At 39.7% G+C, this 25,356-nt stretch overlaps 5 protein-coding genes across 9 annotated transcripts in view; 3 read left to right on the forward strand and 2 right to left on the reverse strand.

Annotated features, from left to right (window-relative positions):
• Positions 1–352: 352 nt before the first annotated feature.
• On the forward strand, positions 353–3,742 carry LOC135484671 (proteasome subunit alpha type-3-like). Its single transcript, XM_064766302.1, has 10 exons — positions 353–469; positions 792–874; positions 1,099–1,222; positions 1,429–1,530; positions 1,882–2,028; positions 2,315–2,380; positions 2,766–2,812; positions 2,986–3,053; positions 3,310–3,374; positions 3,651–3,742. Exons 1-10 carry the CDS (start codon positions 449–451, stop codon positions 3,693–3,695), a joined length of 768 nt encoding a protein of 255 aa, XP_064622372.1. The 5' UTR covers positions 353–448; the 3' UTR covers positions 3,696–3,742.
• Positions 3,743–5,400: 1,658 nt separating this feature from the next.
• LOC135484924 (serine palmitoyltransferase small subunit A-like) lies at positions 5,401–6,983 on the reverse strand. Its single transcript, XM_064766630.1, has 2 exons — positions 6,871–6,983; positions 5,401–6,504 (listed from the first exon to the last, which is right to left on the reverse strand). Exons 1-2 carry the CDS (start codon positions 6,974–6,976, stop codon positions 6,335–6,337), a joined length of 276 nt encoding a protein of 91 aa, XP_064622700.1. The 5' UTR covers positions 6,977–6,983; the 3' UTR covers positions 5,401–6,334.
• A 371-nt stretch (positions 6,984–7,354) lies between these two features.
• Positions 7,355–11,882, forward strand: LOC135484913 (AP-5 complex subunit mu-1-like). Its single transcript, XM_064766614.1, has 13 exons — positions 7,355–7,537; positions 7,758–7,986; positions 8,111–8,181; positions 8,357–8,432; positions 8,639–8,773; positions 8,965–9,045; positions 9,283–9,472; positions 9,639–9,784; positions 10,148–10,245; positions 10,504–10,589; positions 10,843–10,970; positions 11,155–11,251; positions 11,389–11,882. Exons 1-13 carry the CDS (start codon positions 7,470–7,472, stop codon positions 11,478–11,480), a joined length of 1,497 nt encoding a protein of 498 aa, XP_064622684.1. The 5' UTR covers positions 7,355–7,469; the 3' UTR covers positions 11,481–11,882.
• A 248-nt stretch (positions 11,883–12,130) lies between these two features.
• LOC135484980 (iron-sulfur cluster assembly 2 homolog, mitochondrial-like) lies at positions 12,131–13,755 on the reverse strand. The gene is made up of 4 exons (XM_064766701.1): positions 13,625–13,755; positions 13,015–13,144; positions 12,700–12,818; positions 12,131–12,511 (listed from the first exon to the last, which is right to left on the reverse strand). Exons 1-4 carry the CDS (start codon positions 13,693–13,695, stop codon positions 12,340–12,342), a joined length of 492 nt encoding a protein of 163 aa, XP_064622771.1. The 5' UTR covers positions 13,696–13,755; the 3' UTR covers positions 12,131–12,339.
• Positions 13,756–13,966: 211 nt separating this feature from the next.
• LOC135485292 (calcium-independent protein kinase C-like) overlaps positions 13,967–25,356 on the forward strand; it is a 32,134-nt gene continuing 20,744 nt past the window's right edge. For 2 of the 5 annotated variants that reach the window (XM_064767155.1, XM_064767156.1), the window contains exons 1-5: positions 13,967–14,466; positions 15,406–15,478; positions 16,830–16,856; positions 19,512–19,547; positions 22,408–22,564. In XM_064767155.1, the coding sequence (XP_064623225.1) occupies positions 14,131–14,466; positions 15,406–15,478; positions 16,830–16,856; positions 19,512–19,547; positions 22,408–22,564 (629 nt within the window). In that variant the 5' untranslated portion in view covers positions 13,967–14,130. The remainder of the gene's footprint in view (positions 14,467–15,405; positions 15,479–16,829; positions 16,857–19,511; positions 19,548–22,407; positions 22,565–25,356) is intronic. The other 3 variants (XM_064767158.1, XM_064767157.1, XM_064767159.1) reach the window with 3 other exon arrangements.

Consider the following 25,356-nt stretch of genomic DNA (forward strand, 5'->3'; position numbering starts at 1 on the left):
GGTTAGGGGGCCTTCCCCCAATGTACTGACTAAAACCTGTCACTTTCAGAGAACGGGGAGGGGGTTTGGCTAAATATGTCAGAAGGACGGGGTGGGGTGGGGGGCTCCCCCATGTCAAACAGTTGTGTGAGTTCACTAGAGCTTGCTCTTTACATATTGGGCTATTCAACTCAGCTGACCCCTTCAGTTTTTTCTTCTTCTGTTACATGCACAACTAAAAAATTGAGATCTAACTGTGCGTGAGAGACGGGTGGGTTACCTCGACCAGACATTTTGCCCGGAGTTTTGGTCTTCGGTGTGAAAAGATGGATCAACGGCAAATCCGTAAGTAGTTAGTAAAGTTTATCTGAAAAACAACGAAACTACAACAACAACGCACCGTAAACGTCGGCGTGACTTTGCAAAACCGGCTAAAAAGTATTTATTTACGTTCATTCGTGAGGCAAATATGTCTTCTATCGGTGCAGGTGTAAGTATTCAATATTCTGGTATTAATTGGTGTCCAGTTTCTACGATATCTTGGACAATAAAATCTTTTACACTTTTGTCCGAAATTGAGTCCTTTCGTTGTGTATACTCGTACTGTATTCTTTTCTACTTGGCCAATGTAAAATCTATTGCCGGATAGATTTCAGTGTCTTCTTTCGGCTGTAAATCTGTTATGCCTGGCTCAAGACATTACTTTCAACAACAGACAATGATACCAGGCAACCATTAGTAACTGGCACTGTGGCAGTGGTAGTGAGTAGCTTAAACTCATGTTCAAGAATCCAAATTTACTTTCACTTCAGTATGATTTGTCAGCATCGCAGTTCTCTCCCGATGGCCGAGTATTCCAGGTGGAATATGCATTGAAGGCTGTTGAGAATAGCGGGTATGTACTGAAAACAAATATCAAGACTCAACAGAAGCTGTATTGTTAGAATGCAAGACACGTGGTCAGTGCCATAGATGGAAATTAGCCCAGGTGACTGAGAATGTAATGGTGCTCATTCTTGAAGAGTCAGAAGTGTGATTGACTGTGTAATAATGACTTTGTTCTTGGCTGTTTCTATGTAATGATGTGTGATTACATTGACTTGAGTCTTTCTATTTCAGCACGGCTATTGGTATCAGGGGTAAAGACGGAGTAGTGTTTGGTGTTGAGAAGATTGTGACATCAAAGCTTTATGAACGTGGATCGAACAAAAGGATATTTAACATTGATAAACATATTGGAATGGTAAGACAAGAAAATTTTACGGCACTGGGCAAATTTATCTGGCTGTCTACACTAAGTGTTGAGGGCTTTGTATTCTTGATCTGTGCCTGTGAGTTTGAACAAATTTTTGGCTAGGTCTTGTGAGGGCTTACAACAGTGGTCATTCCAATGTATATTCCTAATATATATGGCTAACTGTCATTTGAAAATCACTTTTCTTCTCCCAGGCTGTTGCAGGTCTACAGGCTGATGCCCGTCAGCTGGGAGAGACGGCTAGAGATGAAGCTTCCAACTATCGGTCCAATTTTGGTGACGCTGTCCCTCTAAAAGTGAGTAATTATTCGAGACTCATCATAAGTAGTGCATGCAGTGGAAAAAGTGCATCTGGGAAATCTGTTGTCTAGGACAAGACTTACAACAGACACCCGTTTTGTTGCTGTCTTTGACTATACATGTGAGTTCGGAAGTTTTGTGGTGGACTGGAGAATTTGAATTCTTGGTTAAGTCAAATGGCACAAAGAAGAGACTTACTGAAAAGGCTTACATCCAAGTTTGGGACTATTATCATTCAAAATTCGAGAGATGGGCCTCATCTACACATTCTGCAGTCTTTTCTTATGCTAACATGATAAGTGTGTCGTAGTGTTGGTTATTACACATTGAATAATTCTGCATTTCAGCAATTAACAAACAGGCTGTCGATGTTTGTGCATGCATACACCTTGTACAGTTCAGTTCGGCCGTTTGGTGTCAGCGCTATGCTCAGCTCATACTCAAAAGAAACTGGTCCTCAGTTGTATGTGTTGGATCCCTCTGGTGTATCTCACGTAAGTTCATCAGTCGGTCACGTGCTCATTAGCATGAAATATGGAAGTCAATTGATGCTCAAGTTTCACCCAAGAGGAAAAAAGACAGGACACATGTTATGAATGTTGTTAGACAAGGTACAAACTTTTAACCCTACTAGACAGTTTTATGTCTGGAGATGCTTAAAAAGGAGACCGTTGTAATTGTCTGTGATTTACTAGTTATCATAAGTTGTCTTTTTCCTGCACAGCTGTCATTAGAATGGTTTCTCTAAATGTATACCAATGTATCGTTGATCATTTTCAGGGTTACTGGGGATGTGCTGTCGGGAAGGCTAAACAAAATGCCAAGACAGAAATAGAGAAAGTCAAGGTAAGATTAACTGCTGTGAGCTTCATGTCTTAAAGTGTCTGTGTATGATTGATGATTGCTGAACCATTCTAACTTGAACCCATCAGAGGTTGTGAAACGAGGTAAACCTGTCCATAAAAGCTATTCATGTTTCTGCCTTCCATGGTCTGTGTTTGCCCTACCATGGCAAAGTTATGCGGTATGTGGCAATCACAGTCTAGTGACTTGCTGATCAACACAAGGAATGTGTTCATATCATATGAAGCCCATGTTGTATGGGTATTGAGGCAAAATCCGGAACCAACTTCCTCATTGGTAAGACAGGGTGGCATGGTCTTTACAGGGATAAAGAACAGACCTAGAAATCAAATCTTCTGTCGTCTCAAATAGTGTTATACTATTACAGATGAAAGATATGACCTGCCAGCAATTAGTCAAAGAAGTGGCCAAAATGTAAGTAAAACAATTGTTGCTATGTATGAACAAGATTTAGACGATCTTCACCCTGAAAAACTAAGCAGAGTTGCCCATATCAGATCAGAGTGGAAACTCTTACTCAAGTTTTGAACTTAGAATCTCAAATTTTAAATTCTCTGCCTTTCAACTAAACACTCTTTTCTTTTCAGTATATACATAGTCCACGATGAGGTGAAGGACAAAAACTTTGAACTTGAATTAAGTTGGGTTGGAGAAGGTAGGTGAAAGGATACAGTTGTTCGTGGGGCAACTTGAAATGTGGTAAAATTGTCAAATGAAAGGCAAGCTTTGTCTGTCTGTAGTAAAAGGGAGTTGATGCTGACACTGCTTAGCTTGTCACACAACCTTGAGGCTTAAGAATATGATCATGAAGGCTGTTTCAATAAAACTCAGTAATTCCTTGTCTGTGACCTTGACTTTCCATGCCCGTGGCAACTTTTATCTTCTGCACTGTTCACTTCTTGTTGTTTCAGTGACAGGAGGCAAGCATGAACTCGTTCCACCAGAGGTTCTCGCAGAAGCAGAAAAACATGCCAAGGTAAATATCATCCAAAGGAACAGGCCAGCAACTAGACATTTCTATGTCAACTCTTCCACCACATCCCTCCAGGCATTACAGTACTGAGCCGTCTGTGTCAACACCTCTTATACATGTAAAGTGTGACACCAATACTCTGTGCATAACAGGATTCAAAATCTACTTACCAGATATTAAGCTCTCAAATAAGCAGCCTGTGCCCCTGTAATCATTGATAAGTAGTTCATGGTTTCCAACTTCATATGGTTCAGTAACTTTGCATTTCTTTTTCTGCAGGCCTCCCTTGAAGAATCAGATGACTCTGATGATGAGGACATGTGAGAAATACCAACAAGTTACTTATCAGATCAGACTATTGCTCCAATCCATAGATGATGGATGGTCTTTCTGTTTCTTGGTACAATGTATTTGGAATACTTCACAGTGAAGAACGGTTGACGTGAAGTAGAAGGGTGCATCTCCTTGGAGATGTTGCAGTTTAGCCTGATGACTGAACAACTGATATGTTGTGCTGTCTACTCGACCAAGAAGTGGATATTGCCCGAGATCTTACATACATGTACCAGTGATATTATGTGCTTTGCAATTTGGACTGAATAAAATGTGCTGGTTTAGACACTTCCTGCAGTTAAAGTAGATTCTTGTCACACCCTCACTGTTATTGTGGCAGTGCAAGAGGGGGTGTCAGCTCAGGACATCGATAATTTGTGGCTGTTATTTTCAGACCTTTAGGACATCGATGATTTCTTATGGTCACTAGGGATAAGAGAACATAAGGGGTGGACTATGGTAATTAGTGAAGACAACCTCCGCGTTGAACTTACCCTTCTCTTTGAAATTTAATTCTCTGTTTGAAAGATCAATGCCTATCATACCATCATTTGAATAATCTTGAAAAGTATCATTGAATATGTACAAAGTATCACTATGGTATTAAACTTATTTCATAATAACGGTGTTGTTGTCTTGTGTTATATATTTGGTATAAAATATTGAACATCCTGTTGAGAGACCATACACAATACAGAATTCGAATGATCATGCAGTTTCTGAGATGGCCCCGTCCGTCTGCTGGTACATCGTGCTGTTTCGTTCTGTAATCGAGATGATCATTCATCCTACTGTTAACGTCCCACGATCATATCTGGCAATGTGTTCTCTGAGGCGAGTGTGATGATATTTTCAATCTGCCTACAAATGCTCTCGTCTGAAGTCCACTTGTAACATAGATAACATTATCAGGATGGTATATTCTGCCATCTGTCTTCCTGCACCAAACCATGGTCTTTCTTTCAGGCAGGCTGGTTTAGTGGGGTACATTCTGCTGTCGGACTGCCTACATAATGCAATTTTTGGTGGCTGGCCAGCTTTTGTCTTCAGAGGGATATATAATATCCTGCGAGACTGCCCAGATACATTTCTGAGACAGTCTGTTTTTACTGTGTTTTCAGTAGGGGACATTCTGCTGTCTAACTGTCAAGGCCAGGTAATCATCTTTACCTAAGACAGGCCTGCTGTGAATTCATCAGCAGTTGGGTATGTCCTGACATTCAGCAGCATTTCAGAAGACAGGCTTGTCTTCAGTTGGGGACATTATGTTGTCAGACTGCCAACATTACACAGGTCTTTCCGAGATGGACCTGTTGTTACATGGTCTTTAGTTGGGGACATTCTGCTGTCAAATTCATCCCGAGAATCAGTATTTGTTTTACTCCTAGTGTATACAAATATCAAGACGTGGAGTGTATTGAAAATCCCTGGTACGGGTATGTTGTGACCTTGTCAAGTAGGGGTACATACTACAGCAAGACTGCCTACACCCATACTGAACTTCCAGCGGTATTGCCTGTGGCCTCCACCCATCTGTAAGCTGAGCAATGTCAATACATTGAGCTGTACATTGTCAGGAGACTTCCTGTGGCAATCTGAGCTTGATATAGAACTTCCCGGGACACCCTTGATGAAAAAGGTAAACGTTTAATGAAAAAGATAAGAAAATGTGTTAATAATATTAATACTGTACACTTTTAATTATAAAACAGCATTTCTTATATTTACATACTATTTAAGGTTCAAAGTTACAATCAGACTACGGTTAAATATATTATTTTCTTATCAAGATATTTTAACCGAACGCCATCCATATCATCCAATGACATTAAGTACGAGTAAGCATAGATTTCATGAGCAAGGCCGGACTCCCTGACTACTTGGCAGAAATATTATACAAATAAATCACATTGTACAAAATTATTGTTAATTAAATGCTTTCAGAAAGTGCCATCAGGGTCCAATCATGGGCAAGCAACTTTTTCAATATTAACAAAAATTTTAATGTTTATAATAGATGCACTCAATCCTGTTAACAGAGTAACATACATGATATCTTAATATGCCAAGTCAAACATATAAGAGAAGACGAAGACAGCCATTCAGGCCTACTGTCCTAAATGTTGAGAAGTAGTGGATCATCTTGGAGGTTTCTCACTCAACTCAGACACGCAGACAAGCATGAGCAACTCAATGTTCATTTTACCGACAGCAGCTGACCAGCATTACACTTACAGTTTCAATGTCAAAAATGCCATCAGCCAACTCAAAATTGGAATGTACATAAAACTTTATTGATTACACAGGAACGGGCTCCCTTTCCACTCACAGCCCATAGACATGCTACACTTGGTGTAATTAATGACAATGCAGTAATCTCACTCTGGCACAGTATGGTACATGTGATCATAGTTGTGGAGAAGACAACCTGTTTCTGTCATGATTAGCATATCTATTGTTCAGTCTCTCCTCATCCCAATGAAGTATGCATCTCAGTATTTTCTCAACCTGGGTAAATCTGCATCCTCCTTGAGTGATGTCAGCTGATTCTGGATGCCTACTTTGAAGTTCTGTTAATATGCATCTTATCCGTATAAAGTCATGTATCATTGGCTTCATTGATTAATTAGCTATCCAGTTTCTCGGACACCTTCACTATAAAACACGTCATCAACTCGAGATTTATCCTCAGGCATTCCTAGAACATATTTGATGAAGTTCATTAGCACCACAGCATGGCCAGGCAGGAAGAGATAGGATGTGTATAAAGACATGGCAATCACAGCAATAAGAAATGAATCTGAAAACTGGTTAAGGAAGGTTGAAACTATGCAATCTACTTTAAACTTTTTGATGAAAACTTTTCATGTAATCACGGGTGTGCAAGCAGAACATCACCACACTCCACAGACATGACCAGATGACAGACAGGATTGCACTTACAATCTAAATAAACCCTAATCATAGCCGCTCGCAATATGGGCCAAGATTTGACATGACTCAATATAGGCCATCCCATCACCAAATCAAAGCAAAGGCACTATATTGGCAGGACGACTCGGGGAAAAGATGAAATTCCAAAAATTTGGCATGAATAAATGTCAAAATTTGCTTCAACAAGAGCACAAACCACACAAATGATGGATTTTGCTGATAAAAAGGATACTAAATATTCGCCTTTCCCATGGTTCAAGCATATATAATGCCGTACAAAGTATATATTGGAGATACCAATAGGACACAAAATCACAAATTTTGTTCACAAGCTCCATTTTTCGTGTCGCTTAGCCCAATGAAAAGATACTGCCCACACTCTCCAATGGTCAGGACCAAGGGTCAGGACTGTCTTTCAACTCTGGTATCTCAGTGTATGGATGTTACTAACTATTCACTGCAAAATAATATTTTATCACTCCGATACTAAAGTAGTATTTTGGTTTCTTGCTTAAAATCAAAGTATATGGAGTGATGTTAATAAATTTTGTTTATCCGCGATAGAAATTGATTTATAAAGTTGTAATTGTAGTTTTATACAACGTAAAATTGAGTTTTAAATGATTTTATTTTTCGGACCCTTTGGAGGGACGAATTTCTAACAAAATGGCGGTAGCCTGCCGTAACATTTTACACAGAATAGAACGTGCCCTGACCTCTGACCTCGCCGGCAACTGCAAAATCAAGGAAGTGCAGTTTATCTTAAAAAACACCTTCTAAAATCCACATCCAATTGGGAACATTTTATATTTAGTTGTCTCCGGTTAAAGTATGAGTATCAGGGGACTGTGGATACTCACTTTGCCTGGAAAAACTGCAGGAAAAGTAATTTTCTCTAGGTTTGTTGACAGTTTTGTGAAAATTAGAAAATATACAGGGTGTTTCAAAAATGCTTGTAAACCAAAAACCAAAAAATCTGCTGATAACATATATATATAATTTTTACAAAAGTCCTGGCCTGGTGAGCTGGCGAGAACATCTTTGCGGCAAAGCTGACTCAACTAGCAAAGCCAAGGGGATAGCAGAGTCTGTTTTTCTAAACAATTTGATATTTTTCAGATTCTTTCCAACTATTGAAAGAAAAACGAGAATCCTTGAAGGGGATCAATTTGTCGCCGTCCCTGATGACCAAGAATTTGGAGAGGCACTTTATGGAGAACTTGGCTGGAAGAACAAGTCAGACAAGTTTGTGGAATCACGTGACACGTGTCGGAAGTCGGAGAGAAAACCTGTCTATGAAATCAGCACAGCGGCCGGGAGACTCTGGCCCTTAGTAGTGATTGAGCAGGTGTGTCTAGAGCGGTGTGATTGACCTAAATTCTATTTCAAGCTTGATAGTTTACTACCAGTTCGTGTACATTGATGTTTTTAAAAGACAGGAAATAAACTTACTTGTTCTTTGTTCATTTCAGTTTGGTCTCATATTTTGCTGTTTGCCAGCAGTGGAAAAAAATGGCAGAGAGCAGTCATCACTTATTCAATTGTGAGTACCCTACAATGTTATCATGAGCAAAATGGAAGCCAATCTCATTTTGTAATAGTAGGAACTCTTTGGTCACCATGAAAGCGGTCAAGTTTCATCCATTGAGGGAGTCCTCGACTTTTAATAGCTTCAGTGGATTTATTTTCTAATAACCAATCTTCTTTCTTTTCTGTAGCCCTGGAATTCCAGTTGCATTCAGTCTGCTCCTGACCATGATGGATTTCCTAGGACCATGTCCTGGTATTGATGAAGTAAGTCCGCATTTTCTTCTCCATTTCTGATATGCCTGTGGTTACCAATGCATCTCAAAGAAAGTCAATGTCACCTGTCAACGATTGTGCCTTTTAGATCATGTGCTGAAAGTTTTGATTTAATAAGGAGAAAACACTTCCCTGGCATTTGTCTCCAACACCAGTTGAGCAACTAGGCCTATCAGACTCTTTCATCTATATTTCAGAACTTCGATAAATTTCCTCAACTGCACCTGTTCCTAAGCCAGGCTGCACCATTTGGGACTCCGGTTGATCAGAGCCTTGCCTCTGTTGATGCCAAACTGCACAGTAAGCTGCCTGTTGTCACTACAAATCAAAAGGTACAAATGTATTTGTCTTCATCTTGTTACCAATATCTTGTCTTTAGAACTTGCAAATATAGAATTATGGCCTCTGATTTCCATCTGTCAGTGTTGATTAGCTGGTTGTGCCATACGTGCCATTGTGCCATATCTCAGTCTGGTGACTTGTGTGTCATATCCAGTTACATGTTTCTGGCCCTTTGTTTCAGCAACCAGCCTGGAAACCTATCCTTCACAAGGGAAAGGGCATCCTCTACTTCACAATCACAGAAAATATGAGAACAGTTCAGGTAAATATGGAGAGTGCATGTATGTAATTCCTGCAGTTCTTTCAGGCCGCGTTCAAAAAATCCAAATGTGTAAGACTTAAGAACTATGGATAACAGCATAAAACCTCATGCAGGGCAACTATCAAATTGTATTTATCTTGGAGCACATCTTGACCAACTGGCAACCAAACATCCTCCACTGCTGAACTGTTGGAATTTGAAAAAATGATATGTAATACTGAGTCTGTTTGTTTTCAGTATGACAGTCCTAACATTCCAGATGTCTATGAGGTGTATGGCACAGTGTCTGGTCGTAGCACCTTAGAAGGCCTGACCCCTGACATAACGCTCACTCTAGGATACCAGCAAGACTCCTTACATATTCCTGTGGATGATATCGTGGTCAATCCTTGTGTGCAACACTGTGATATTCAAACTTTGTCTAAAGGTACGTCGTATTTAAGGCAGTGATTCTACTCTTTCTAGATATTCTACTCTGTGTTCGTTGTTTATCCTCAAAAGTGAGACAAGTGGTTGGGTCAACTTCTCTGTATCCCCCTCTATATCCCTCGAACATGTCTTTACCATGTAACAAAGCATTGTCTCAATTACAGGTGCTAATGTTTCTTCAATGATGAAACCTCATTCTGCCAACCCACACAAAATCAGATTTACACCTCCATTGGAATCAATAGCTTTGTGTCATTACACAGCCCGTCCCGTGCCAGACCTGCCAATCAAGGGATTCTATCAAATGAAGGTAACAGGGCATTTTTGAAAGAATAGAACTACTGATTTATTTGGTGTGTTTTGTGATAATAATTGTGAGAAATTATTCATGTCTAGCTGGTTTCAGTCACTCAAAGCACTTCACATTATTCCCCCTATAGCTATTGGCCTGTACAATCACAATTCAAGACACTTTACTCCGATTGTCACATCCTTTGATTGTAAAACATGAGATTACATACACATGAACTTGGTGTCGTTGTCAGGGCAAGCAAAAGATCCCTTTCGAGTGATAAACGGGGCAGCCACCTGTATTTTAATGCACTATAGATGCTCGCTGAAGTGAGCACAGAGAGAGAGTACATGTACATGCCCAAAACCTTTGGTATTTCAGGGCGAGACTACTGTTGATCTGTTAGTGCAGTTGCGGCTGAATGATAAAGTGAAAAACAGCTTTGAGTACTGCGAACTGCAGATGCCATTCTTTCATAGGTAAGGACCGGTGTAGATATGGTCTGATAAAATCAGTACTATAGTTTGAGGTTCAGGGTTCTGTGTTTGAGCCCTTCCAAACCTTACTCTCCATGCTCCTTGTCTCTCTTGAGTCTCTGCTGAATATTGTTTGAGCCAACTTAAACATCAACAATAGCAATGTTATCCTGTGAGGGACTTCAATGAGAGCACAACAGATCAGTCTGACATGGAGTACTTAGATGTCATCCTACCTTACATGTGTACTTCCTATTACAGAGGTCCGATCATCGATTATGAAGCTTCCCCAAACCATGGCCAGTGTTTGTTGTCACCTGATAAGAAGATCCTGGTTTGGAATATAGGTGTGTCTTTATCTTACTCTGCAAAGCTTAACACCTGCAACCGTGTCATTCTCCAAGTGGACTCGCAAACAACCAACAAATTTCAACAAGAAAGTACATTGTGCAATCAAAATGAGGCACGAGTTGCTTGTGGACAATGCTTCTTCTTTTGAAAAGGGAGTGATATATTTAATAGTGAAAACCAAGCAGGAGATCAAGTTCAGTTCCAGTGGTTACAAATGAACTATACAGTCTTTATCGTCTTTGGTTGCAGGTCAGAAGTTTCCGTCCCGATCATTAGAAATCTTACTGAAAGCTTCTGTCAGATTCAAGGAGTATTCTTTCAATGAATCTAACTATGCGGATGAACAGTTTTGTGTTGGACAGAATGCCTTTGCACAGGTGAGCCTCCATTTCAGCTTGATTTCAAACATCATCAGTTTGATACCTGGCACTGACACTATATGATTGAAGACAGAGTGACTATGCAATGATTGCATTGATTGAATTATGCACTGAACATCCATGCACTGTCTTGCTCATGTTATCGGTCTCGATTCACACAGAATATGTTGATCTCTTGCAGTTATTCTTCAAAATTGAGGACTACACACTGTCAGGATCTTGGATTGATCCGAAGTCTATAGTGATATCACCGCCTACGAAACATAAGGTGACATTTGGTAAGTAGATGTGCATTTGACAGTTGCTCCTTCCCTTAAATTCTGAGAATTGCCATGTTTTCATAACAATTTAGAAGATATTCGTTGTACCTGAAAACCTATTTCATCTCATCTCATTTTGTTTTGTTTTCTTGCAGTTCGTGAATTCCTGAGCCTGGATTACAAGATTTGGAACTCTCACGGTGATGCCCAGATGGCCTTTCCTCCTCCTCGGTACCTTCTATCATGAACGGCTGCCAGGACATGTATTCATAGGTGCTATTGTAAATGTCGAACCCTCCTTCCTGCGAGACAAAGACTTGAAGTCTGACCTATCCTGATCAGTTAATCAAAAGTAGAATGGTATTGTCTGAATAAAGACAACATATTCTCAGGCTTTGTACAAGACATCCCTTGAAAACCTGGTTTCTTCAGGAGTATTTTGAAAAATCATGTTATAATAGTTGCCATGTCTGACCAAAGGGAGGGTCCAGGATTGTACAGTGATAAAGATTTTAAATTGGTATTAATCCATATTTTATATTTTGTACAATTCTGTTTGTTGCAAATTGTTACATGTATGTAATGCTCCTGTAAATGGTGTACATATTTTCGATGACTTGAATTCATTTAAAAGAATATATCTGTTATTCTCAAATATGTCTAGTATCGTTAGTCTGTTTTCATCCCTCAGCAATGAGTTGGCGGGCTGTTTTTGATTGGATGTGACGTTGTCTTAGAATTGCCTTTGATCTCAACTGGATATCACTCGGACCTGAATAGTCACATCCAAGAAGGGATGGCAGAGTTCGACTGCCCATTGAGGCCGACAATTCACAACAGAACTGAGTGATCTTCCGGACCAGAAAAGATACATAAATTAAGACAAACCAATCAATATAATCATATAACCAGAACTAGGCCATACCATACTTTATTTGTCTAACATAGTTTATGTACAATAAGTCTTCAATTCAAACATTTTCAGAAATCTTCCCTGATCACTCAACAGGAAAACGCAGTATCTCTCCCATTTCCAAACTCTTCCTCATTTGTCTCCATTACATTCAAAGTAATAAGGGCATAATAAGAATTCATATTCCCGTGCGTCACTTGAGAGAGAATGAGACGCCACAAGAGCATCCCTCCTCCGCATGAGGATTATTCACCACTTGGAAGGCTGACCTGATCAGTTCTTCCTCGAAGTCGATAGTTGAACCTTTCACCATTTCAAATGAGTCTTCATCCACTAAAACTTTGGCACCATTTTTCTCGAAAACTCTGCAAACAAATGGGAACAGTTAGAATATGTCTTTGCTGTTCGTTTGATTCACAAAGTGCAATGTAATGTCTACTACAGAAAACATTATCCCAGTGCTGAATACCAGAAGAACTGATATCAAAATGCAGTTGTCTCTTTCGATGAGATTATGCTGAACAATGCTGAGAAAGATTTGCAAGATAACCACCTGTCATCTTCCTGAATTGTCGCATCCAAGTCAAACTTGTATTGGAATCCAGAGCACCCTCCACCTTCCACCATAAGCCTCAGGTATGGCTTCTCACTGTTGGATACTTTCTTTAATCTCTGAAACGGGGACAAATGGTGAAATCAACATTGTATCAATACATTGTTAGTGTGAAATTTGGTGATCTTATCAAGACAGAATGGAAAAAATCTGGAGGAAAACTTGGCCTGATGGGACTTGGTTACAAGACCAGCTGTATTGAGGGGATCGAGAGCTCCAGTCAAATGAAGTCCAGATTTTTAAATGTGGACATACCTCAGCACATCTGTCAGTGACTGTTAATGATGCTCTCTGAGCTGTATCATCAGACGTGGTTTCAGGAGTAGACTGTTTCAAGACTGATGCTGTGTGGAGAGTAGCACACCGAGCCGAGAGGTATTTCAACCTGAAGTGATAAAGACATGTGTCACAGCTGAAAAATGAACCCAATGAGAAAAAGGACATTGTCCTCATTCTGATGTATCTTCAGCGATACTTTTGGGTGTATCCTAATACATTACTGACATTGACTTGGCATGGTTTCATACTTCAAGTAAAAGTACGGTAGTCGGTAGGCCTAACTAAGGAAAAAATATTATTTCCAAACAGAAAAAAAAATTCTGTTTGGAAGGCCAAGTTCAGTAAGTGATGACAACACCTTTTTATGTAACATGACAACAGCTAGAAAACAAACGTTTACGATAACATGGACACAACAGTGAAATACACTAAAAAGAGAGTTTCACTTTCACCATAGTCCATACTATTACTACAGATTATAGTAGAATTTGACAGTTATGGTTTAGGAAAGGCTCAAAATGGACATACGCTTTTTCTTGGCATGGTATTTGTGTCGCACTAAGAACAAGACATGTTAAATATTCACCTTGAAAAGGTTACAGATGACCCCAGTTCTTTCTGAAGGCCACATCGTAAGTTCGAAAGCAGTGAAGCCATGATTATTTTGAATGTTGATGATGTTGTTGGACCTTTAAAGCCCCCTATGTTATATACAATAAATTTGTTTATTAACAGACATTTCAAAGATTGGATACTTTTGAACGGACCTTGATGATTTTTTCTTCTAAAATAAATGATCACTATGTTTTTCAGATGGTGTATATTGTCTCACAAGGACTAAAATTATAATGAATTGTGAATTTTGTTATAAGCATTGGCAGTCTGCGCTTGCGCAGTTCCAAAAAGTAAAGAATTGTGGGATATATTATTAGCTTCCGTAATATATTTTTCTAATAATTTCGTCTTCTCTCCATCAAAATGGAATAAAATCCATAATTTCAACCTCTCCTACATTGATTGGAGGCAAAATGTGAAGCTCAGGAATTACTTTAATCATTCAGGATTCATTTGAAACAATAAACATTGGATAAAATGGTGTTTTTCAACGGTAACCTCAAGATAAAAGTCTGCGAAGCTGTGGATCTCAGACCGACAGATTTTGCAACCAGGCATTCTGTGGGAGGGGGCAAAAATCTGCAGCTTCTTGATCCATACATTTCTCTAGACATTGATGATGTACATTTTGCTAGGACTACAACAAAAGGAAAAACATTTAAACCCATATGGAATGAAGATTTTAACACCGTTGTTAGAAACGGGACATCATTTGGCATCACAGTTTTTCACGATGCGGCGATACCACCAGATGATTTTGTAGCAAACTGTTCACTGCCTTTTGAAGATCTAAAAAATAATGCCGATATATGGGTGAGTGTCGTCGTAAACCTGTGGTTTAGATAGTTCTTTATGTATTACCAGAATAAATGTTAATGAAACCATCTCTGTTCAATGTTGTAAAGGTTAGAAATAATCGTGTTTATTTTTCCCAGCCTCATCCCTGGGTTTGCCATAATGAGGTCAAGGTCTTCTGCAATTATCATGTCTGCTTGCCTCTTCATCATTTCAGGTGTACTGGGTATGAATTATCTTTTAGTGCTTGATGTGCATTTCGGTGCAACTGATAATGAAAATTAACCCACTGGAGTTGATCATCATTAGCAAGACAAATAATGGAAATGAGATAAATTGATGCTAGTTATTGGACATCAATATCTCCTATCAGATTGTTCAGCCACTCTTTTGACAGATGGGCTGTCACCTTGCACTTCTGTACACCGAGGATACCCTTGCAGCTGATCTTGATGTCTACAATCAGTCCAAAAAAGCTGGAATTTCTCGTAGAAAATAGTACTGTCTTTAAAATGTAGACACAATTGGAGATTTAGTTAAATTTTGATTTGGTTCAAGATTTGATGAAGAAGTGAGCAGATATTGATGTGATAAGAAAGATGTCGATATTTTTCTAAAGGTTCTGTTTTGCATTTTATGCATGATGTGCTCTCTCAATGAACTTGCTGTTTAGTAATAGAAATGATGAATTGGAAAGAAAACCCTTTTTGTGTTTGCTTGATGAGTTAGTGTAAATATCATTTTACAATCGGTGTACTTCTTGATCTTGACTCCAGGGTGTGATGATGTGAACTTCATTGTTTTTGGTTTCCTTGTTTTACTTCTCAGATAGGAGAACCCTATTGGAAGTTCAGTAAATCTTCGGTAGTGTTGTGTGATCCTGCATGTAACATGCTTTCACTGAAATTAGATATTACCATTTAACATCAGTTTGACTTTCTCCTTGTTACTTTCCAGGTGGATTTAGAACCAAGTGGGAAGGTTCATATCGTGTTAGACTTTGAAGGTTCGACATCGGAAGGAAAGCATGGTAAGTGTCCTGAAAATTCCTCTGTTTAGGATCGCGTTAATTGGACTGTGTTCCAAATTTTTCGAGGTCTAAATTTGATTTAGGAATGTCTCGTTCCTACAAATGTACCAGGTAAGTGTTGGAAATGTTATCCGAGATGTGTTAACCTGACTTCAGTATGATAAGAATTTCAGGAATATCGGACAGTTGGTTTGGTAAGTACTTGAACAGTACCTTGCTGTGTACTCAGTTGTATACCACTCACTGATTTCTGTTAGATATTTTCATTGGGTCACTTGAAATGGTTTTAGCCGCTTTGATATTTTAGCTGTTTTTCCACTCCACATGTGTACATGTACATTATCAAAACCAGTCAATGTAGATTTTCACTTAATGTGATTTTCTGAAAGTTTGCACTCATTCAGTTCATTGAGATGGGGAACACTTCATATAATTTTGATATGGAATTTCATAACGTTCAACAGACTTGACATGGACAGACAGAACCTGGCTCACGATGCTTACTGATGCAAACTGAAATTGAGGCAGTCCCAACTTTGCGGACATGCCTGAATAACTCATCATCTGCTTTTCTGGTGAAAGTCTCGATAAAGCCCAGTGCACCATGTTTGTCTTTCTTGATGTACATGCATGTGTACTGTAGCATAATGCTAACTTGCAGGCCTGCAGACTGGTCATCATCAATGTGCTTTTGATCTGAAATTGGTGCATGGGGTTAGGCGTTTTCTCTCTATTCCAATTGGTGCATGTTGGATAAAGTAGATGGATTCTTCTGTTTATTCTCATTTCTATCAATTTCTGGTGAAAATGTTTTCAAAAAACTACATTAGAAGTTGGGCATGTTCGTGTTTCATTTTCATTTGGTTCATTGGTAAGTCCAACATAAGTTTGAAACAATCTAAGTGTTCTAACATCGTTTCTAAAACAACCGACCTTGTGTGAAATGAATCATGGGCACATGCTGACAAATGTCAGATATTTATATGTGTTTGGCATGTTTGGTTAAAAAAGTTTTACCCCAGTATGAATAAAGAAAAGTCAAGTATGTAGTGCTCAGTAAGGCTCGCTGGGAAATCTCTTCTAATACACAGTACCGGCCCAGATATTGCAGGATTCACCTCAGCATTTTGGGCACTGTTTCTCCAGGATGATACTACTCTAGTAACCGCTGTCCCACAGGCAATTGAAAAGGTCATTGACACTAAAGACAGGCAGTGGCGGGCATTATTTCTTCAACCTTTACTCACTAAGTCCATTTCTCATGTAAAGCATGTACATTTTTATGTTGGCCAGTAGATTAGCACCATTTAGCAATAAAAAATTCACACTTGGCTTTTACAATGTCTTTCAGCTGTGGCAGCTGCGGCCGAAGTAGCGGGTCAGTATAGTTTCAATTCTAACTTTTACGCATGAGGAAGAGAAAGGATGCACCGTTGCTATATCCTTCATTGCCGAGACTCGTTTTGAGTTTGTGATGATACTATCATTTACTAATTACTTTGTAAACAAGATGAGGAACAATGTTCGCCATTGCGCTGTCAAGTGTCAGAGTCTGAGTGATAACTGAATAAAGAGATTGTCAATGTTAAAACATTCTATTCCTGTAGCATCAGTTCAACCACATTTATATGTAGATCAGCAAGTCTTAAAATCAAGTGGTCGGTGTCTGTCATTGACACCAAACCTTGGTCTGACAAGTACCTTTTTAATCACACCTCATAATACCTGCAAATTCTTACTATCATCACATACTATCAGGCATGGAATGAGTGGTGTCTGACATTTTGAGTTGACGAAATCACATTTTTAAACTTAGTACTTGTACTGTTGTTGCTTAGCTTGAATTCAGCTTGGGACCGGTCAGCTTCTCAGAGGAATTAGCAACCAATGGTATTTTGGCTTGTGCAATTGCAGTGACACATGTAATGAGATTGAGTACATACCAAAAAAATTGCATACAACATGTATAATTGGTGGAGTATTTTGTCCTGTTTTGCTGTGTCAATATCATCATTCATCACCCATTGCCTGTTTAGGCTAATCATTCAAATGATATACCCTATTATGCGGAAAAAAAGAAGTTGTATCATTCATTACTGTTGAGAGCAAACTGAAAGTAAAGGATAGGCTATTAGAGTCTTGTATTGGTGATGAAATGGGGGATTCATTGCGGAGCAAGTTTTAGTGTTTTACATTCAGTGCTCCACCAATTGGTCAGTTATTCTTTCAAGTAATGTCCAAGAGTTTTGAGTAATTCTGTGATAAATATTGTGATAGTTTAGGCTGTCTGTGTGAATGTTTTTTAAGCTAACATTTCACTAGTTAGTTACAGTACTAACAACCTTAATTATGTATCCTGTTATGCTGTTTCTTGTCGTTTCTGTAGAATCACCTTTTTTGGTGAGGATAAGTTTAGCAGAATTGTAATGTCGTCTTGTGTATAAAGTAACCAGTTAAAGTTTCATTTCATTACATTACATTCTATTTCATCCCTCCTGAGGCCATTCGAACTATCCTTACAGGGAAATGTTTCCAAAGAACCCAGCAAACTTAGGCAGTCAGGGGGTGGTTTGTCCCTTTTGACATTTGCATTGTATACAATGATCTTCATCAAATCAGCGAACCCTTTCTTCCAAGTAGGGCAGTATGAACCAGGGAACGGTGTTCTGAGAAACAGATGGAAAGGTCCCTCATTATGTCACATCGACATATCCACCTAGAATACTATGTCATTTTGATACAGATTGAGTCATTGACTTGATTGGCTCCCACTGATGGCTATGTTGATGATTTGGAATAATGAATGAATGAATGAATGAATGAATGAATGTTACACTTATAGGGCGCCTTTCCGTGGTAGCACCACGCTCAAAGCGCCACCTCCCCGAAGAATCGATTAAAAAGCAGAGTTTTTAATTGTTTTTTGAACATTGTCTCTGGCTGGGACCTCAGTTCAAGTGAAAGTTTATTCAGCAGTGAATAGTTACTATTACTCCTGTCAGGAGGATACAGATGTGGTCTTTGATGACGTGCTGTCCTTAATAGAGAGGTGGACTGATTAGAGAGGTCAAATTGAATGGAAACGCCCAATTTGGTACCAAAACTAGTGTCCTTAATTGAGAGGTGTCCGCTAAGGGAGGTTCTACTGTACAGCAAACGTGGAAATGTTCACACCCATTTTATTTCACGGTCAAAATTTGATGTACAATGACTTTGACAACCCTGTAACTGAGTGTGATTGGTGTATCACTTTGATCTTCTTTCCTGCTGCGATGTATATTTTCATGATTTATGTGTAAATGCTAAAAATAAAAGGCACACAAACATTCCCGTGTTTACACTTGAGAATAAGTTTAACAAAATGTTGCACTGTGGTATAAATTATCAAAAAATGTTCTGGGTCTAATCTGACTAATGGGGTCTATCAAGGTTAAAGGGTATGCCTGAAGAATGTAAGCCTTTACCTTGGAGCCATCAATTAGCCATACGCCTTACCACTGGTATGTCTATTCTACAGCTAGAAGTGGATACATAATTCAGTGAAGGATGGATTCCATATCGACGGGATACACACTAATGTCCACTCGATAAGAATTCTCAAGTTTTTCGTAGGGCGAAAAAACTAAGGCAAAGTTGATATCAAACAAGAAGTGTTTTTTTTTAAAGAATAAAATTTGGGTATTGCAGTTGGTCTCTCGTCAGTGGCCATCATGTGATTATGATGATTGGGAGCCAGGAATGAACTGTTGTGATTTTGAATACTGGCAGTGTTGAAGGGTTTCCATGCCACTGGCCATAACCTCTGCTTGTAATCTACAGGGGCGGTCTTACTCTTTTCCAGCAGTTCCAACATTCTGTAGACATTATAGACATTTGGGTTGTTTCAAGTGTTGACATTGTTGACAAAGCATTTTGAGGTAAAAATTAGCGTAACAAAACCTAACTTTTGCCTCTTCGTGCCATACAAAGTGTTATAAGAGTCCAACCTCCGTTATTGAGGTCTAATCTATGACTTTGTTTCTTTCTTTCAAAGGTGCATCGAGCAAAGCAGGACCAGTGGCGATACCAAGTCAGTATCAAGTGTATAGCTGTTAATATGGCTTGTCATTCATTGCATTTTGTTTTCAGTCCATTTCTTCGTTTGATTTTAGACTAGAAATGCATGTGTTATTTTCCAGTCGAAGCTCCTTTTAGTGTCAAAATGTATTTAGATTAGAATGTCTTGAAATTATTCCTCTTTATTTGTTATCACATGTGAACTGCACATACATGTTCTTTCTGGAATATGCTGTTCGAGGATTTCCAGTAAGATTCAATTGAAGAAAAAAACAGAAAGATATCATGAATCCTTACCATGGCCATCTGGTTTGAATGTCACCAGACAAATTAGAAATGGTTGCTCTTTGAGTTTTGTTGGCCCTGAAGGGAGCAGCGGGCTACCTGTGGTTTAGTCCTGCCATTGAAGAAATTGAAAAACTAAACTTCTATGAATCAGTCAGTCACAATAAAAAAGCTATAGCATGGATTGTCGGACAGTGTTTGGTACCTGTAAATGGGCGAGGGAGGTAGCTGAAAAGACAAAACGACCTGCCTCGGAACGTTGATACATATAAAATGACATCACTGTACATTATATGTTGGACAGGCTGTGTGTTGGTGGCAGTCCTCTTGCTTTACTCTCCACTGTACTCTGTTCTCCTAACTCTGTCAATCTGTCCACCTATTTGATGTATATAATGTACATGTAACTTCAAATCAAGTGTAAAATGTAAATAAATCTAATTTGTGAATGACATGAGTGATGCAATTGGCAGTATTATCGTCAATCAAGAAGGAAAAAGTTGGAACTTGGTGCCGTTTGGTCTATAAAACACGAATTCCAGGGCCTCGTCAATTTATTTTGTGGCTTGAGGGTTTACCCAGACCCCCCCCCCCCCCGCGCTCTGGTATGAGTTTGAACTGTGCCAAGAAATCTCCAACAAGACATAACCTTGCGGCTTTGCAATGTAGCTCAGCCAAGGTATACTCTATTACTACTGGTATCTGGTTTCATACAATTTGGCCCATTTCCACCAACATTTCTTATGAATGAATTATTTCTACCTGAGATGTAGTCTATAGTGGTAACATGTCTGTTTCCCCAGGCAGTCTTGGTGTAGAGCCCGGCCATTGTTTATCTATATTGGTTATCCCACAGCTTCAATAATAGAAATACATCTTCTGTACCCCCCCCCCCCCCCCCTTCACACACACACCCACACACACACATGCAGATGACACAAAAATGCTGTAGTGTCCTTAAATAAGGGTAAGATACAATGTGATGAAATATCGTGAAAAAGAAGGACCTGTCTGAGTGGGTCAAATCTGATTTCTGTTCCAGCCGAGTCATTTGGATGTGTTGGCCATAATTATGATAGGCCAACATGTCTTCTCAGTTTGGCATTTCCTCCACTGCGCAGTCCCAGTGGAGCCAACTCAGAGCCTTGTATGTCAAGATGCAAAGGTCTGTGTGGAAGGGTGAATAGCATTGGTCACCAGCACCTCAAACCAAGTCTGTTCTTATCTAATGTCCCACACTGGTTAGGCCCAATACCATTCCTATCTATTGCTAGTATTGCCTAGGGTTGTAGGTTTCTGTATAGCTAGCTGGTATTAAACACACATCCTCTTACCTGAGTAACCTTTTATTCCAGAGAAATTAAAACAATCGTATTCCAATAGGTCACCTAACAATGGCTTATAGTGCAAAACCTACCTTCACCAAACCTACGCCATAGCCATGTGACAATAACTCCTATTTGTATTTATACTACCTTTATTTGCCAACCTATGTCAGCCATAATTTCAGAAATCTTAAAATATCTCCGCCCTCGCATATCCTTTGACTTGTCAGTGTTACCTTGGGTGAAGATTCTGCCGCTTGACATGATGGCTTTGGGAGGGCGCCACACTTACACTGGGGCAATATTTATGACATGTAATGCTATTCAAAAAAATACCGCATTTTGCTTGGCGACGTTTTAAGGTCAGCTGAGCATTCCCGCTCTCCTCGTCCTGTATCCAACTGCATAAGTTATTGGATGATCAGTTGCCATGGATACCATGCAGAGAGATGAAACTATTAGGAGAACCTTCCAGATGCTAGGTTGTATGGTTTATTGATAGCAGCACCAGGCTCGAGCGATGATTCTAAAATTTCACATCAATGTTCGTTTGAACTAGCATATTTTGGGCTATTTCTGATTTTGGTAGCATCACTATGGTTTTGACAAGCTTTTGGTGTTGTCATTTTGTTTGATCTGCACTTAAGTAGAGCTTATTATAGCATGACAGTCATGAACGTTGATCTGATCTGAGGTTAACCGTCTGCTTGTTCGGTTATCCTTATAATTTTGAGTGAATTACATGCTGCATCCTTGGGCAAGGCACCAAACCCTATTGCGTCTCTCAACCTAGGAGAATGAATGGATTGCCTGCACTGAAGTGCTAGCTTACTTCGTTGAGGACTTAGTGCTGTAATTGACACGAATTGGGTCTAAATGACGAATAGTGTCTCTCCGTACATACTCTCGCTGTGAGTGCCCTTTTCATGTAGATTCTAGTGCATGACCAAGTCATCAATGCACTGTGCGTGTGATTATATTTCACACCCTATCAAATGAAAGATTTCTGGATCAGTTCATTAGAGGGGGAAGTTTTGCAAAACAAGTTTTGACTTGAACGGTAATTGTTTCAAAACAACACCCAGTCTCTTTTCTTTTATTATGAAAAAACCCACCATCTGCTTCTCTATAAGTTCTTTGGCTCCTGACAGAAGATTATGAACATGTCATATACGACTTGTCATTTAGTTCAAATAACTACCTTTTACCCACCTAAAAAATTGATTGAAATCTGACACAGTCTTTCCCAATTTTATTTTCCAGAGCCCCCAAAGGAGCGAGTATTCAAGGAAAAGGAGGGTTTACTCAATCACAGACGAGGAGCCATCCGGAGACGCGTTCACCAAGTCAATGGACACAAGTTTATGGCCACATTTTTTCCACAGCCAACTTTCTGCTCACTCTGCAAAGATTTTATATGGTGAGTGAAGTCTGTTATATGTAGTTCCACCTATAACAGGCCGTCCCCCATTTAAGGGACTTTGCAACCTCGGAGTCTTGTGTGTCAAGATGTCATCCAGTTACTCATGTTATCCTTTGTCAGATTTCATTGCCTGCCAATTAACACAAAGATTGAAATTAGTGTTTCGCCCGCTGAGGGTATTTTTAATCAGGAATCAGAGAATAACTGATGGGCGCTTAATTGGAATTTCTTTGGTGCTCCTTGGAGGCATAGAAGAGTTTGGAAAATAGATGAAATATCAGGGGGACTGCGTAATGGTTTGCAGGAGTTTTTGAGTGACTGTGGCTGTGGATACTAATGGTAAGGTGTGCACTATTAGCTGTTGGTGGTGAGTGTTGTGATGTGGGAACTATGGTATTTTTGATTGCACAACACTGTTGGTTTGATTGATTTGTGCTAAAACAGTGCACGAGCACTGTAGACAAGGGGATCACGTTGGGCATCTAGGCAACATGGGAGGACATCGGAGGCAATCGCTTTCAATGCCTACAGGTTCTTCTCGCCAGGGTCAGCACCCTCTCAAGTGTCATCTCAACAGTGACATCATCCAACATCACATTGTGCATTATCTTATTTTGAAGCAAGTTGAATCGAATGTGGCCCTGCCTCGATCAATGTATGCCTGACATGGAGATATCGGACGACTAGTCGGGTGTAAACAGCATTGATTAGATCGAACTATTCGACATCTTATGTCATGGCTGTATGGCCTTTAATGCATTGTTCAGTAAATGAGTGCAATCTGAAACGACAAGTACAAGATTGCTGTTAATCGTGTTAATCTCGTGTTTACTTCCTCTTTGTCACTGTGAAGGTCTGCTCATGCCAAGGTGGCAAAGAGGAAGAGCTCTCTCTGTTGATAAATTCTCCAATGCCCCCGCGCCCCCCGATCATACAGACTCTGACAGCCAAGCTTTCACCCTCCCTCCCCATGGTGGAGATGTTTCTTCTGGTGTTGGTGTGAAAGGCAGGACACTGGTGCCTCAAAACTAGAAAGCTCTGGGTAGATGAAGATCATCAGCTGTGGCAAGCAGATCATTTTGAGAATTGAAAACTCCAAAACACAAACTCGGGCAGATTGCCACCTGATTTGCCTTGACCGACAAGGCATCTAGGAGATAGAAAACTTCTAAATATTAACAACAACAGCGACAGATGCTGCTTGATCAGCCTTGGATGGCCATGCACTATGTACTGATGAAGTATGAAGCGGTGCACCCTGTGTGTTCGGATGTGTTAATCTTTCATCTAATAATTCTCTGCTGTTCAATGAACCTAACTGCGATCCACCATCCTGAATCGAAATTGATCTGTCCTTGTGAGTGACCATCTGGGTTACACTCATTGATCATAATCACAGATGGAAGGATTATGCGATACACACAATCCAACTGTCACAGTGCAATTTACTGTTTGTATGAATTACCGTCAAAAGTACTTGTTGGCAGCAGGGGATGTATTGTGTGCACAGATAATCACTGCCCATCTATCCAGGCGTTGTAACTCATATAAAACAGAATGTACAATTGCCTCTAACATAGATCAGAGTTATCACCGTAAACTTCTGGTGACGAGTATGAAGTTTTATTCGTATGCAACCAAGAGTACCCAGTTTGTCTGATGTCAGTGCTGGTGTTGAACCTCTACTTTTGCATCCCCAACATTTATCGATTATGAGAAATTTGCCTGGCAATTATGCTAGGTGTTTCCACTTTAAATATATCATGCAGTATTAGTAAATATTTAACAGTAATTGTATCAAGTACACGCAATGCTGTGTTACATTCTGTACGAACATGAATGAACTTAGTGGCCTTGCATGTGATAGGAGGTAGAAGGGTGGGAAGGCACGTGTAATGAATGGGGTTGCTTTCTTACATACATTTTTGCTGAATGGCTGCAAACAATGAGGCATGGTATGCTTTCTGCAGCAGTGATCCAGAACATAATCAGTAAATAAATCCGTTGAATTGCCAGGGAAATCTTTGAACACTCTGTCGTAGCTCACTGATTGAGCAAGAAAGGTCTTGTCTACCACTTGGGCCAAAAAGCCTCATAAGCATACCATGGGTTGCAATTGTAGAATCCCTGACAAATTCCCAAAAAAGGTCATCACTGCCAGGGTAAACGATACATAATGTATGTCTGAAAAAAGTGAATATAATAGCTTGCAAATCATCAGTGTTTCTGGGCAAACCCTGCACATTTATTAACCAACAATTCATCAATTTTGAAATATGAAATGCCGGCTTTTCTTTTCGTCCAGTTTAGCCTCGTAATTCCAGTGTCTGATGAGGTAAAGGCAAGATCAGAGGACTGAGCGCTGTTGGGAGTAACCCCCGTTGTTTGAAGGGTCTGGAGTGGTGGTACTTTGCGTCACAGCCATTGATTTATCATTGATTTCTTATTATAAAAACAAGGCAGGTTTTACATGTTAAATAAAGATCAAATGATGGCTTGATTGTTGCATTATAACATCACAGGATTCGTCCATTATTCTATAATAACGGGATCATTGTGTATTGCTTTTCTCCTGCCTGATCAGCCTCCAATAGTCCCAGGCGATGTGGCAGACATAAAACAAGGCAGGGTTTGGCTGTGGAGGTGACAGCAAGATGCTGACCGATGCAAGCCTCATATTCATCATGCTCATAAAAGTTGTCCTTTTGAATGATGCTCAACTTCCAGCCATGCAGCGACTTGCTCATACTCATAGTCATTTTGATGTTCGCATCTTAATCCAGCAACAC

The sequence above is a fragment of the Lineus longissimus genome, chromosome 3, assembly GCF_910592395.1.
Source record: "Lineus longissimus chromosome 3, tnLinLong1.2, whole genome shotgun sequence".
Lineage (NCBI taxonomy): Eukaryota > Metazoa > Nemertea > Pilidiophora > Heteronemertea > Lineidae > Lineus > Lineus longissimus.

Bases quoted from the DNA above. Each gene is read 5' to 3' on its own strand.
- LOC135484671 (XM_064766302.1), top strand. From the start codon at position 449: ATGTCTTCTATCGGTGCAGGT. The intron at 2,029-2,314 runs GTAAGTTCATCA...GATCATTTTCAG, and splicing joins ATCCCTCTGGTGTATCTCAC to GGTTACTGGGGATGTGCTGT. The intron at 2,381-2,765 runs GTAAGATTAACT...ATACTATTACAG, and splicing joins CAGAAATAGAGAAAGTCAAG to ATGAAAGATATGACCTGCCA.
- LOC135484924 (XM_064766630.1), bottom strand. From the start codon at position 6,976: ATGGAGCTTGTGAACAAAATTTGTGATTTTGTGTCCTATTGGTATCTC. The intron at 6,505-6,870 runs GTATCCTTTTTA...ACCAGTTTTCAG, and splicing joins ATGGGAAAGGCGAATATTTA to ATTCATTTCTTATTGCTGTG.
- LOC135484913 (XM_064766614.1), top strand. From the start codon at position 7,470: ATGAGTATCAGGGGACTGTGGATACTCACTTTGCCTGGAAAAACTGCA. The intron at 8,433-8,638 runs GTAAGTCCGCAT...TCTATATTTCAG, and splicing joins CATGTCCTGGTATTGATGAA to AACTTCGATAAATTTCCTCA. The intron at 10,971-11,154 runs GTGAGCCTCCAT...GATCTCTTGCAG, and splicing joins GACAGAATGCCTTTGCACAG to TTATTCTTCAAAATTGAGGA.
- LOC135484980 (XM_064766701.1), bottom strand. From the start codon at position 13,695: ATGGCTTCACTGCTTTCGAACTTACGATGTGGCCTTCAGAAAGAACTG. The intron at 12,819-13,014 runs GTATGTCCACAT...TCCCCGTTTCAG, and splicing joins TCACTGACAGATGTGCTGAG to AGATTAAAGAAAGTATCCAA. The intron at 12,512-12,699 runs GTGGTTATCTTG...ATTTGTTTGCAG, and splicing joins ACAATTCAGGAAGATGACAG to AGTTTTCGAGAAAAATGGTG.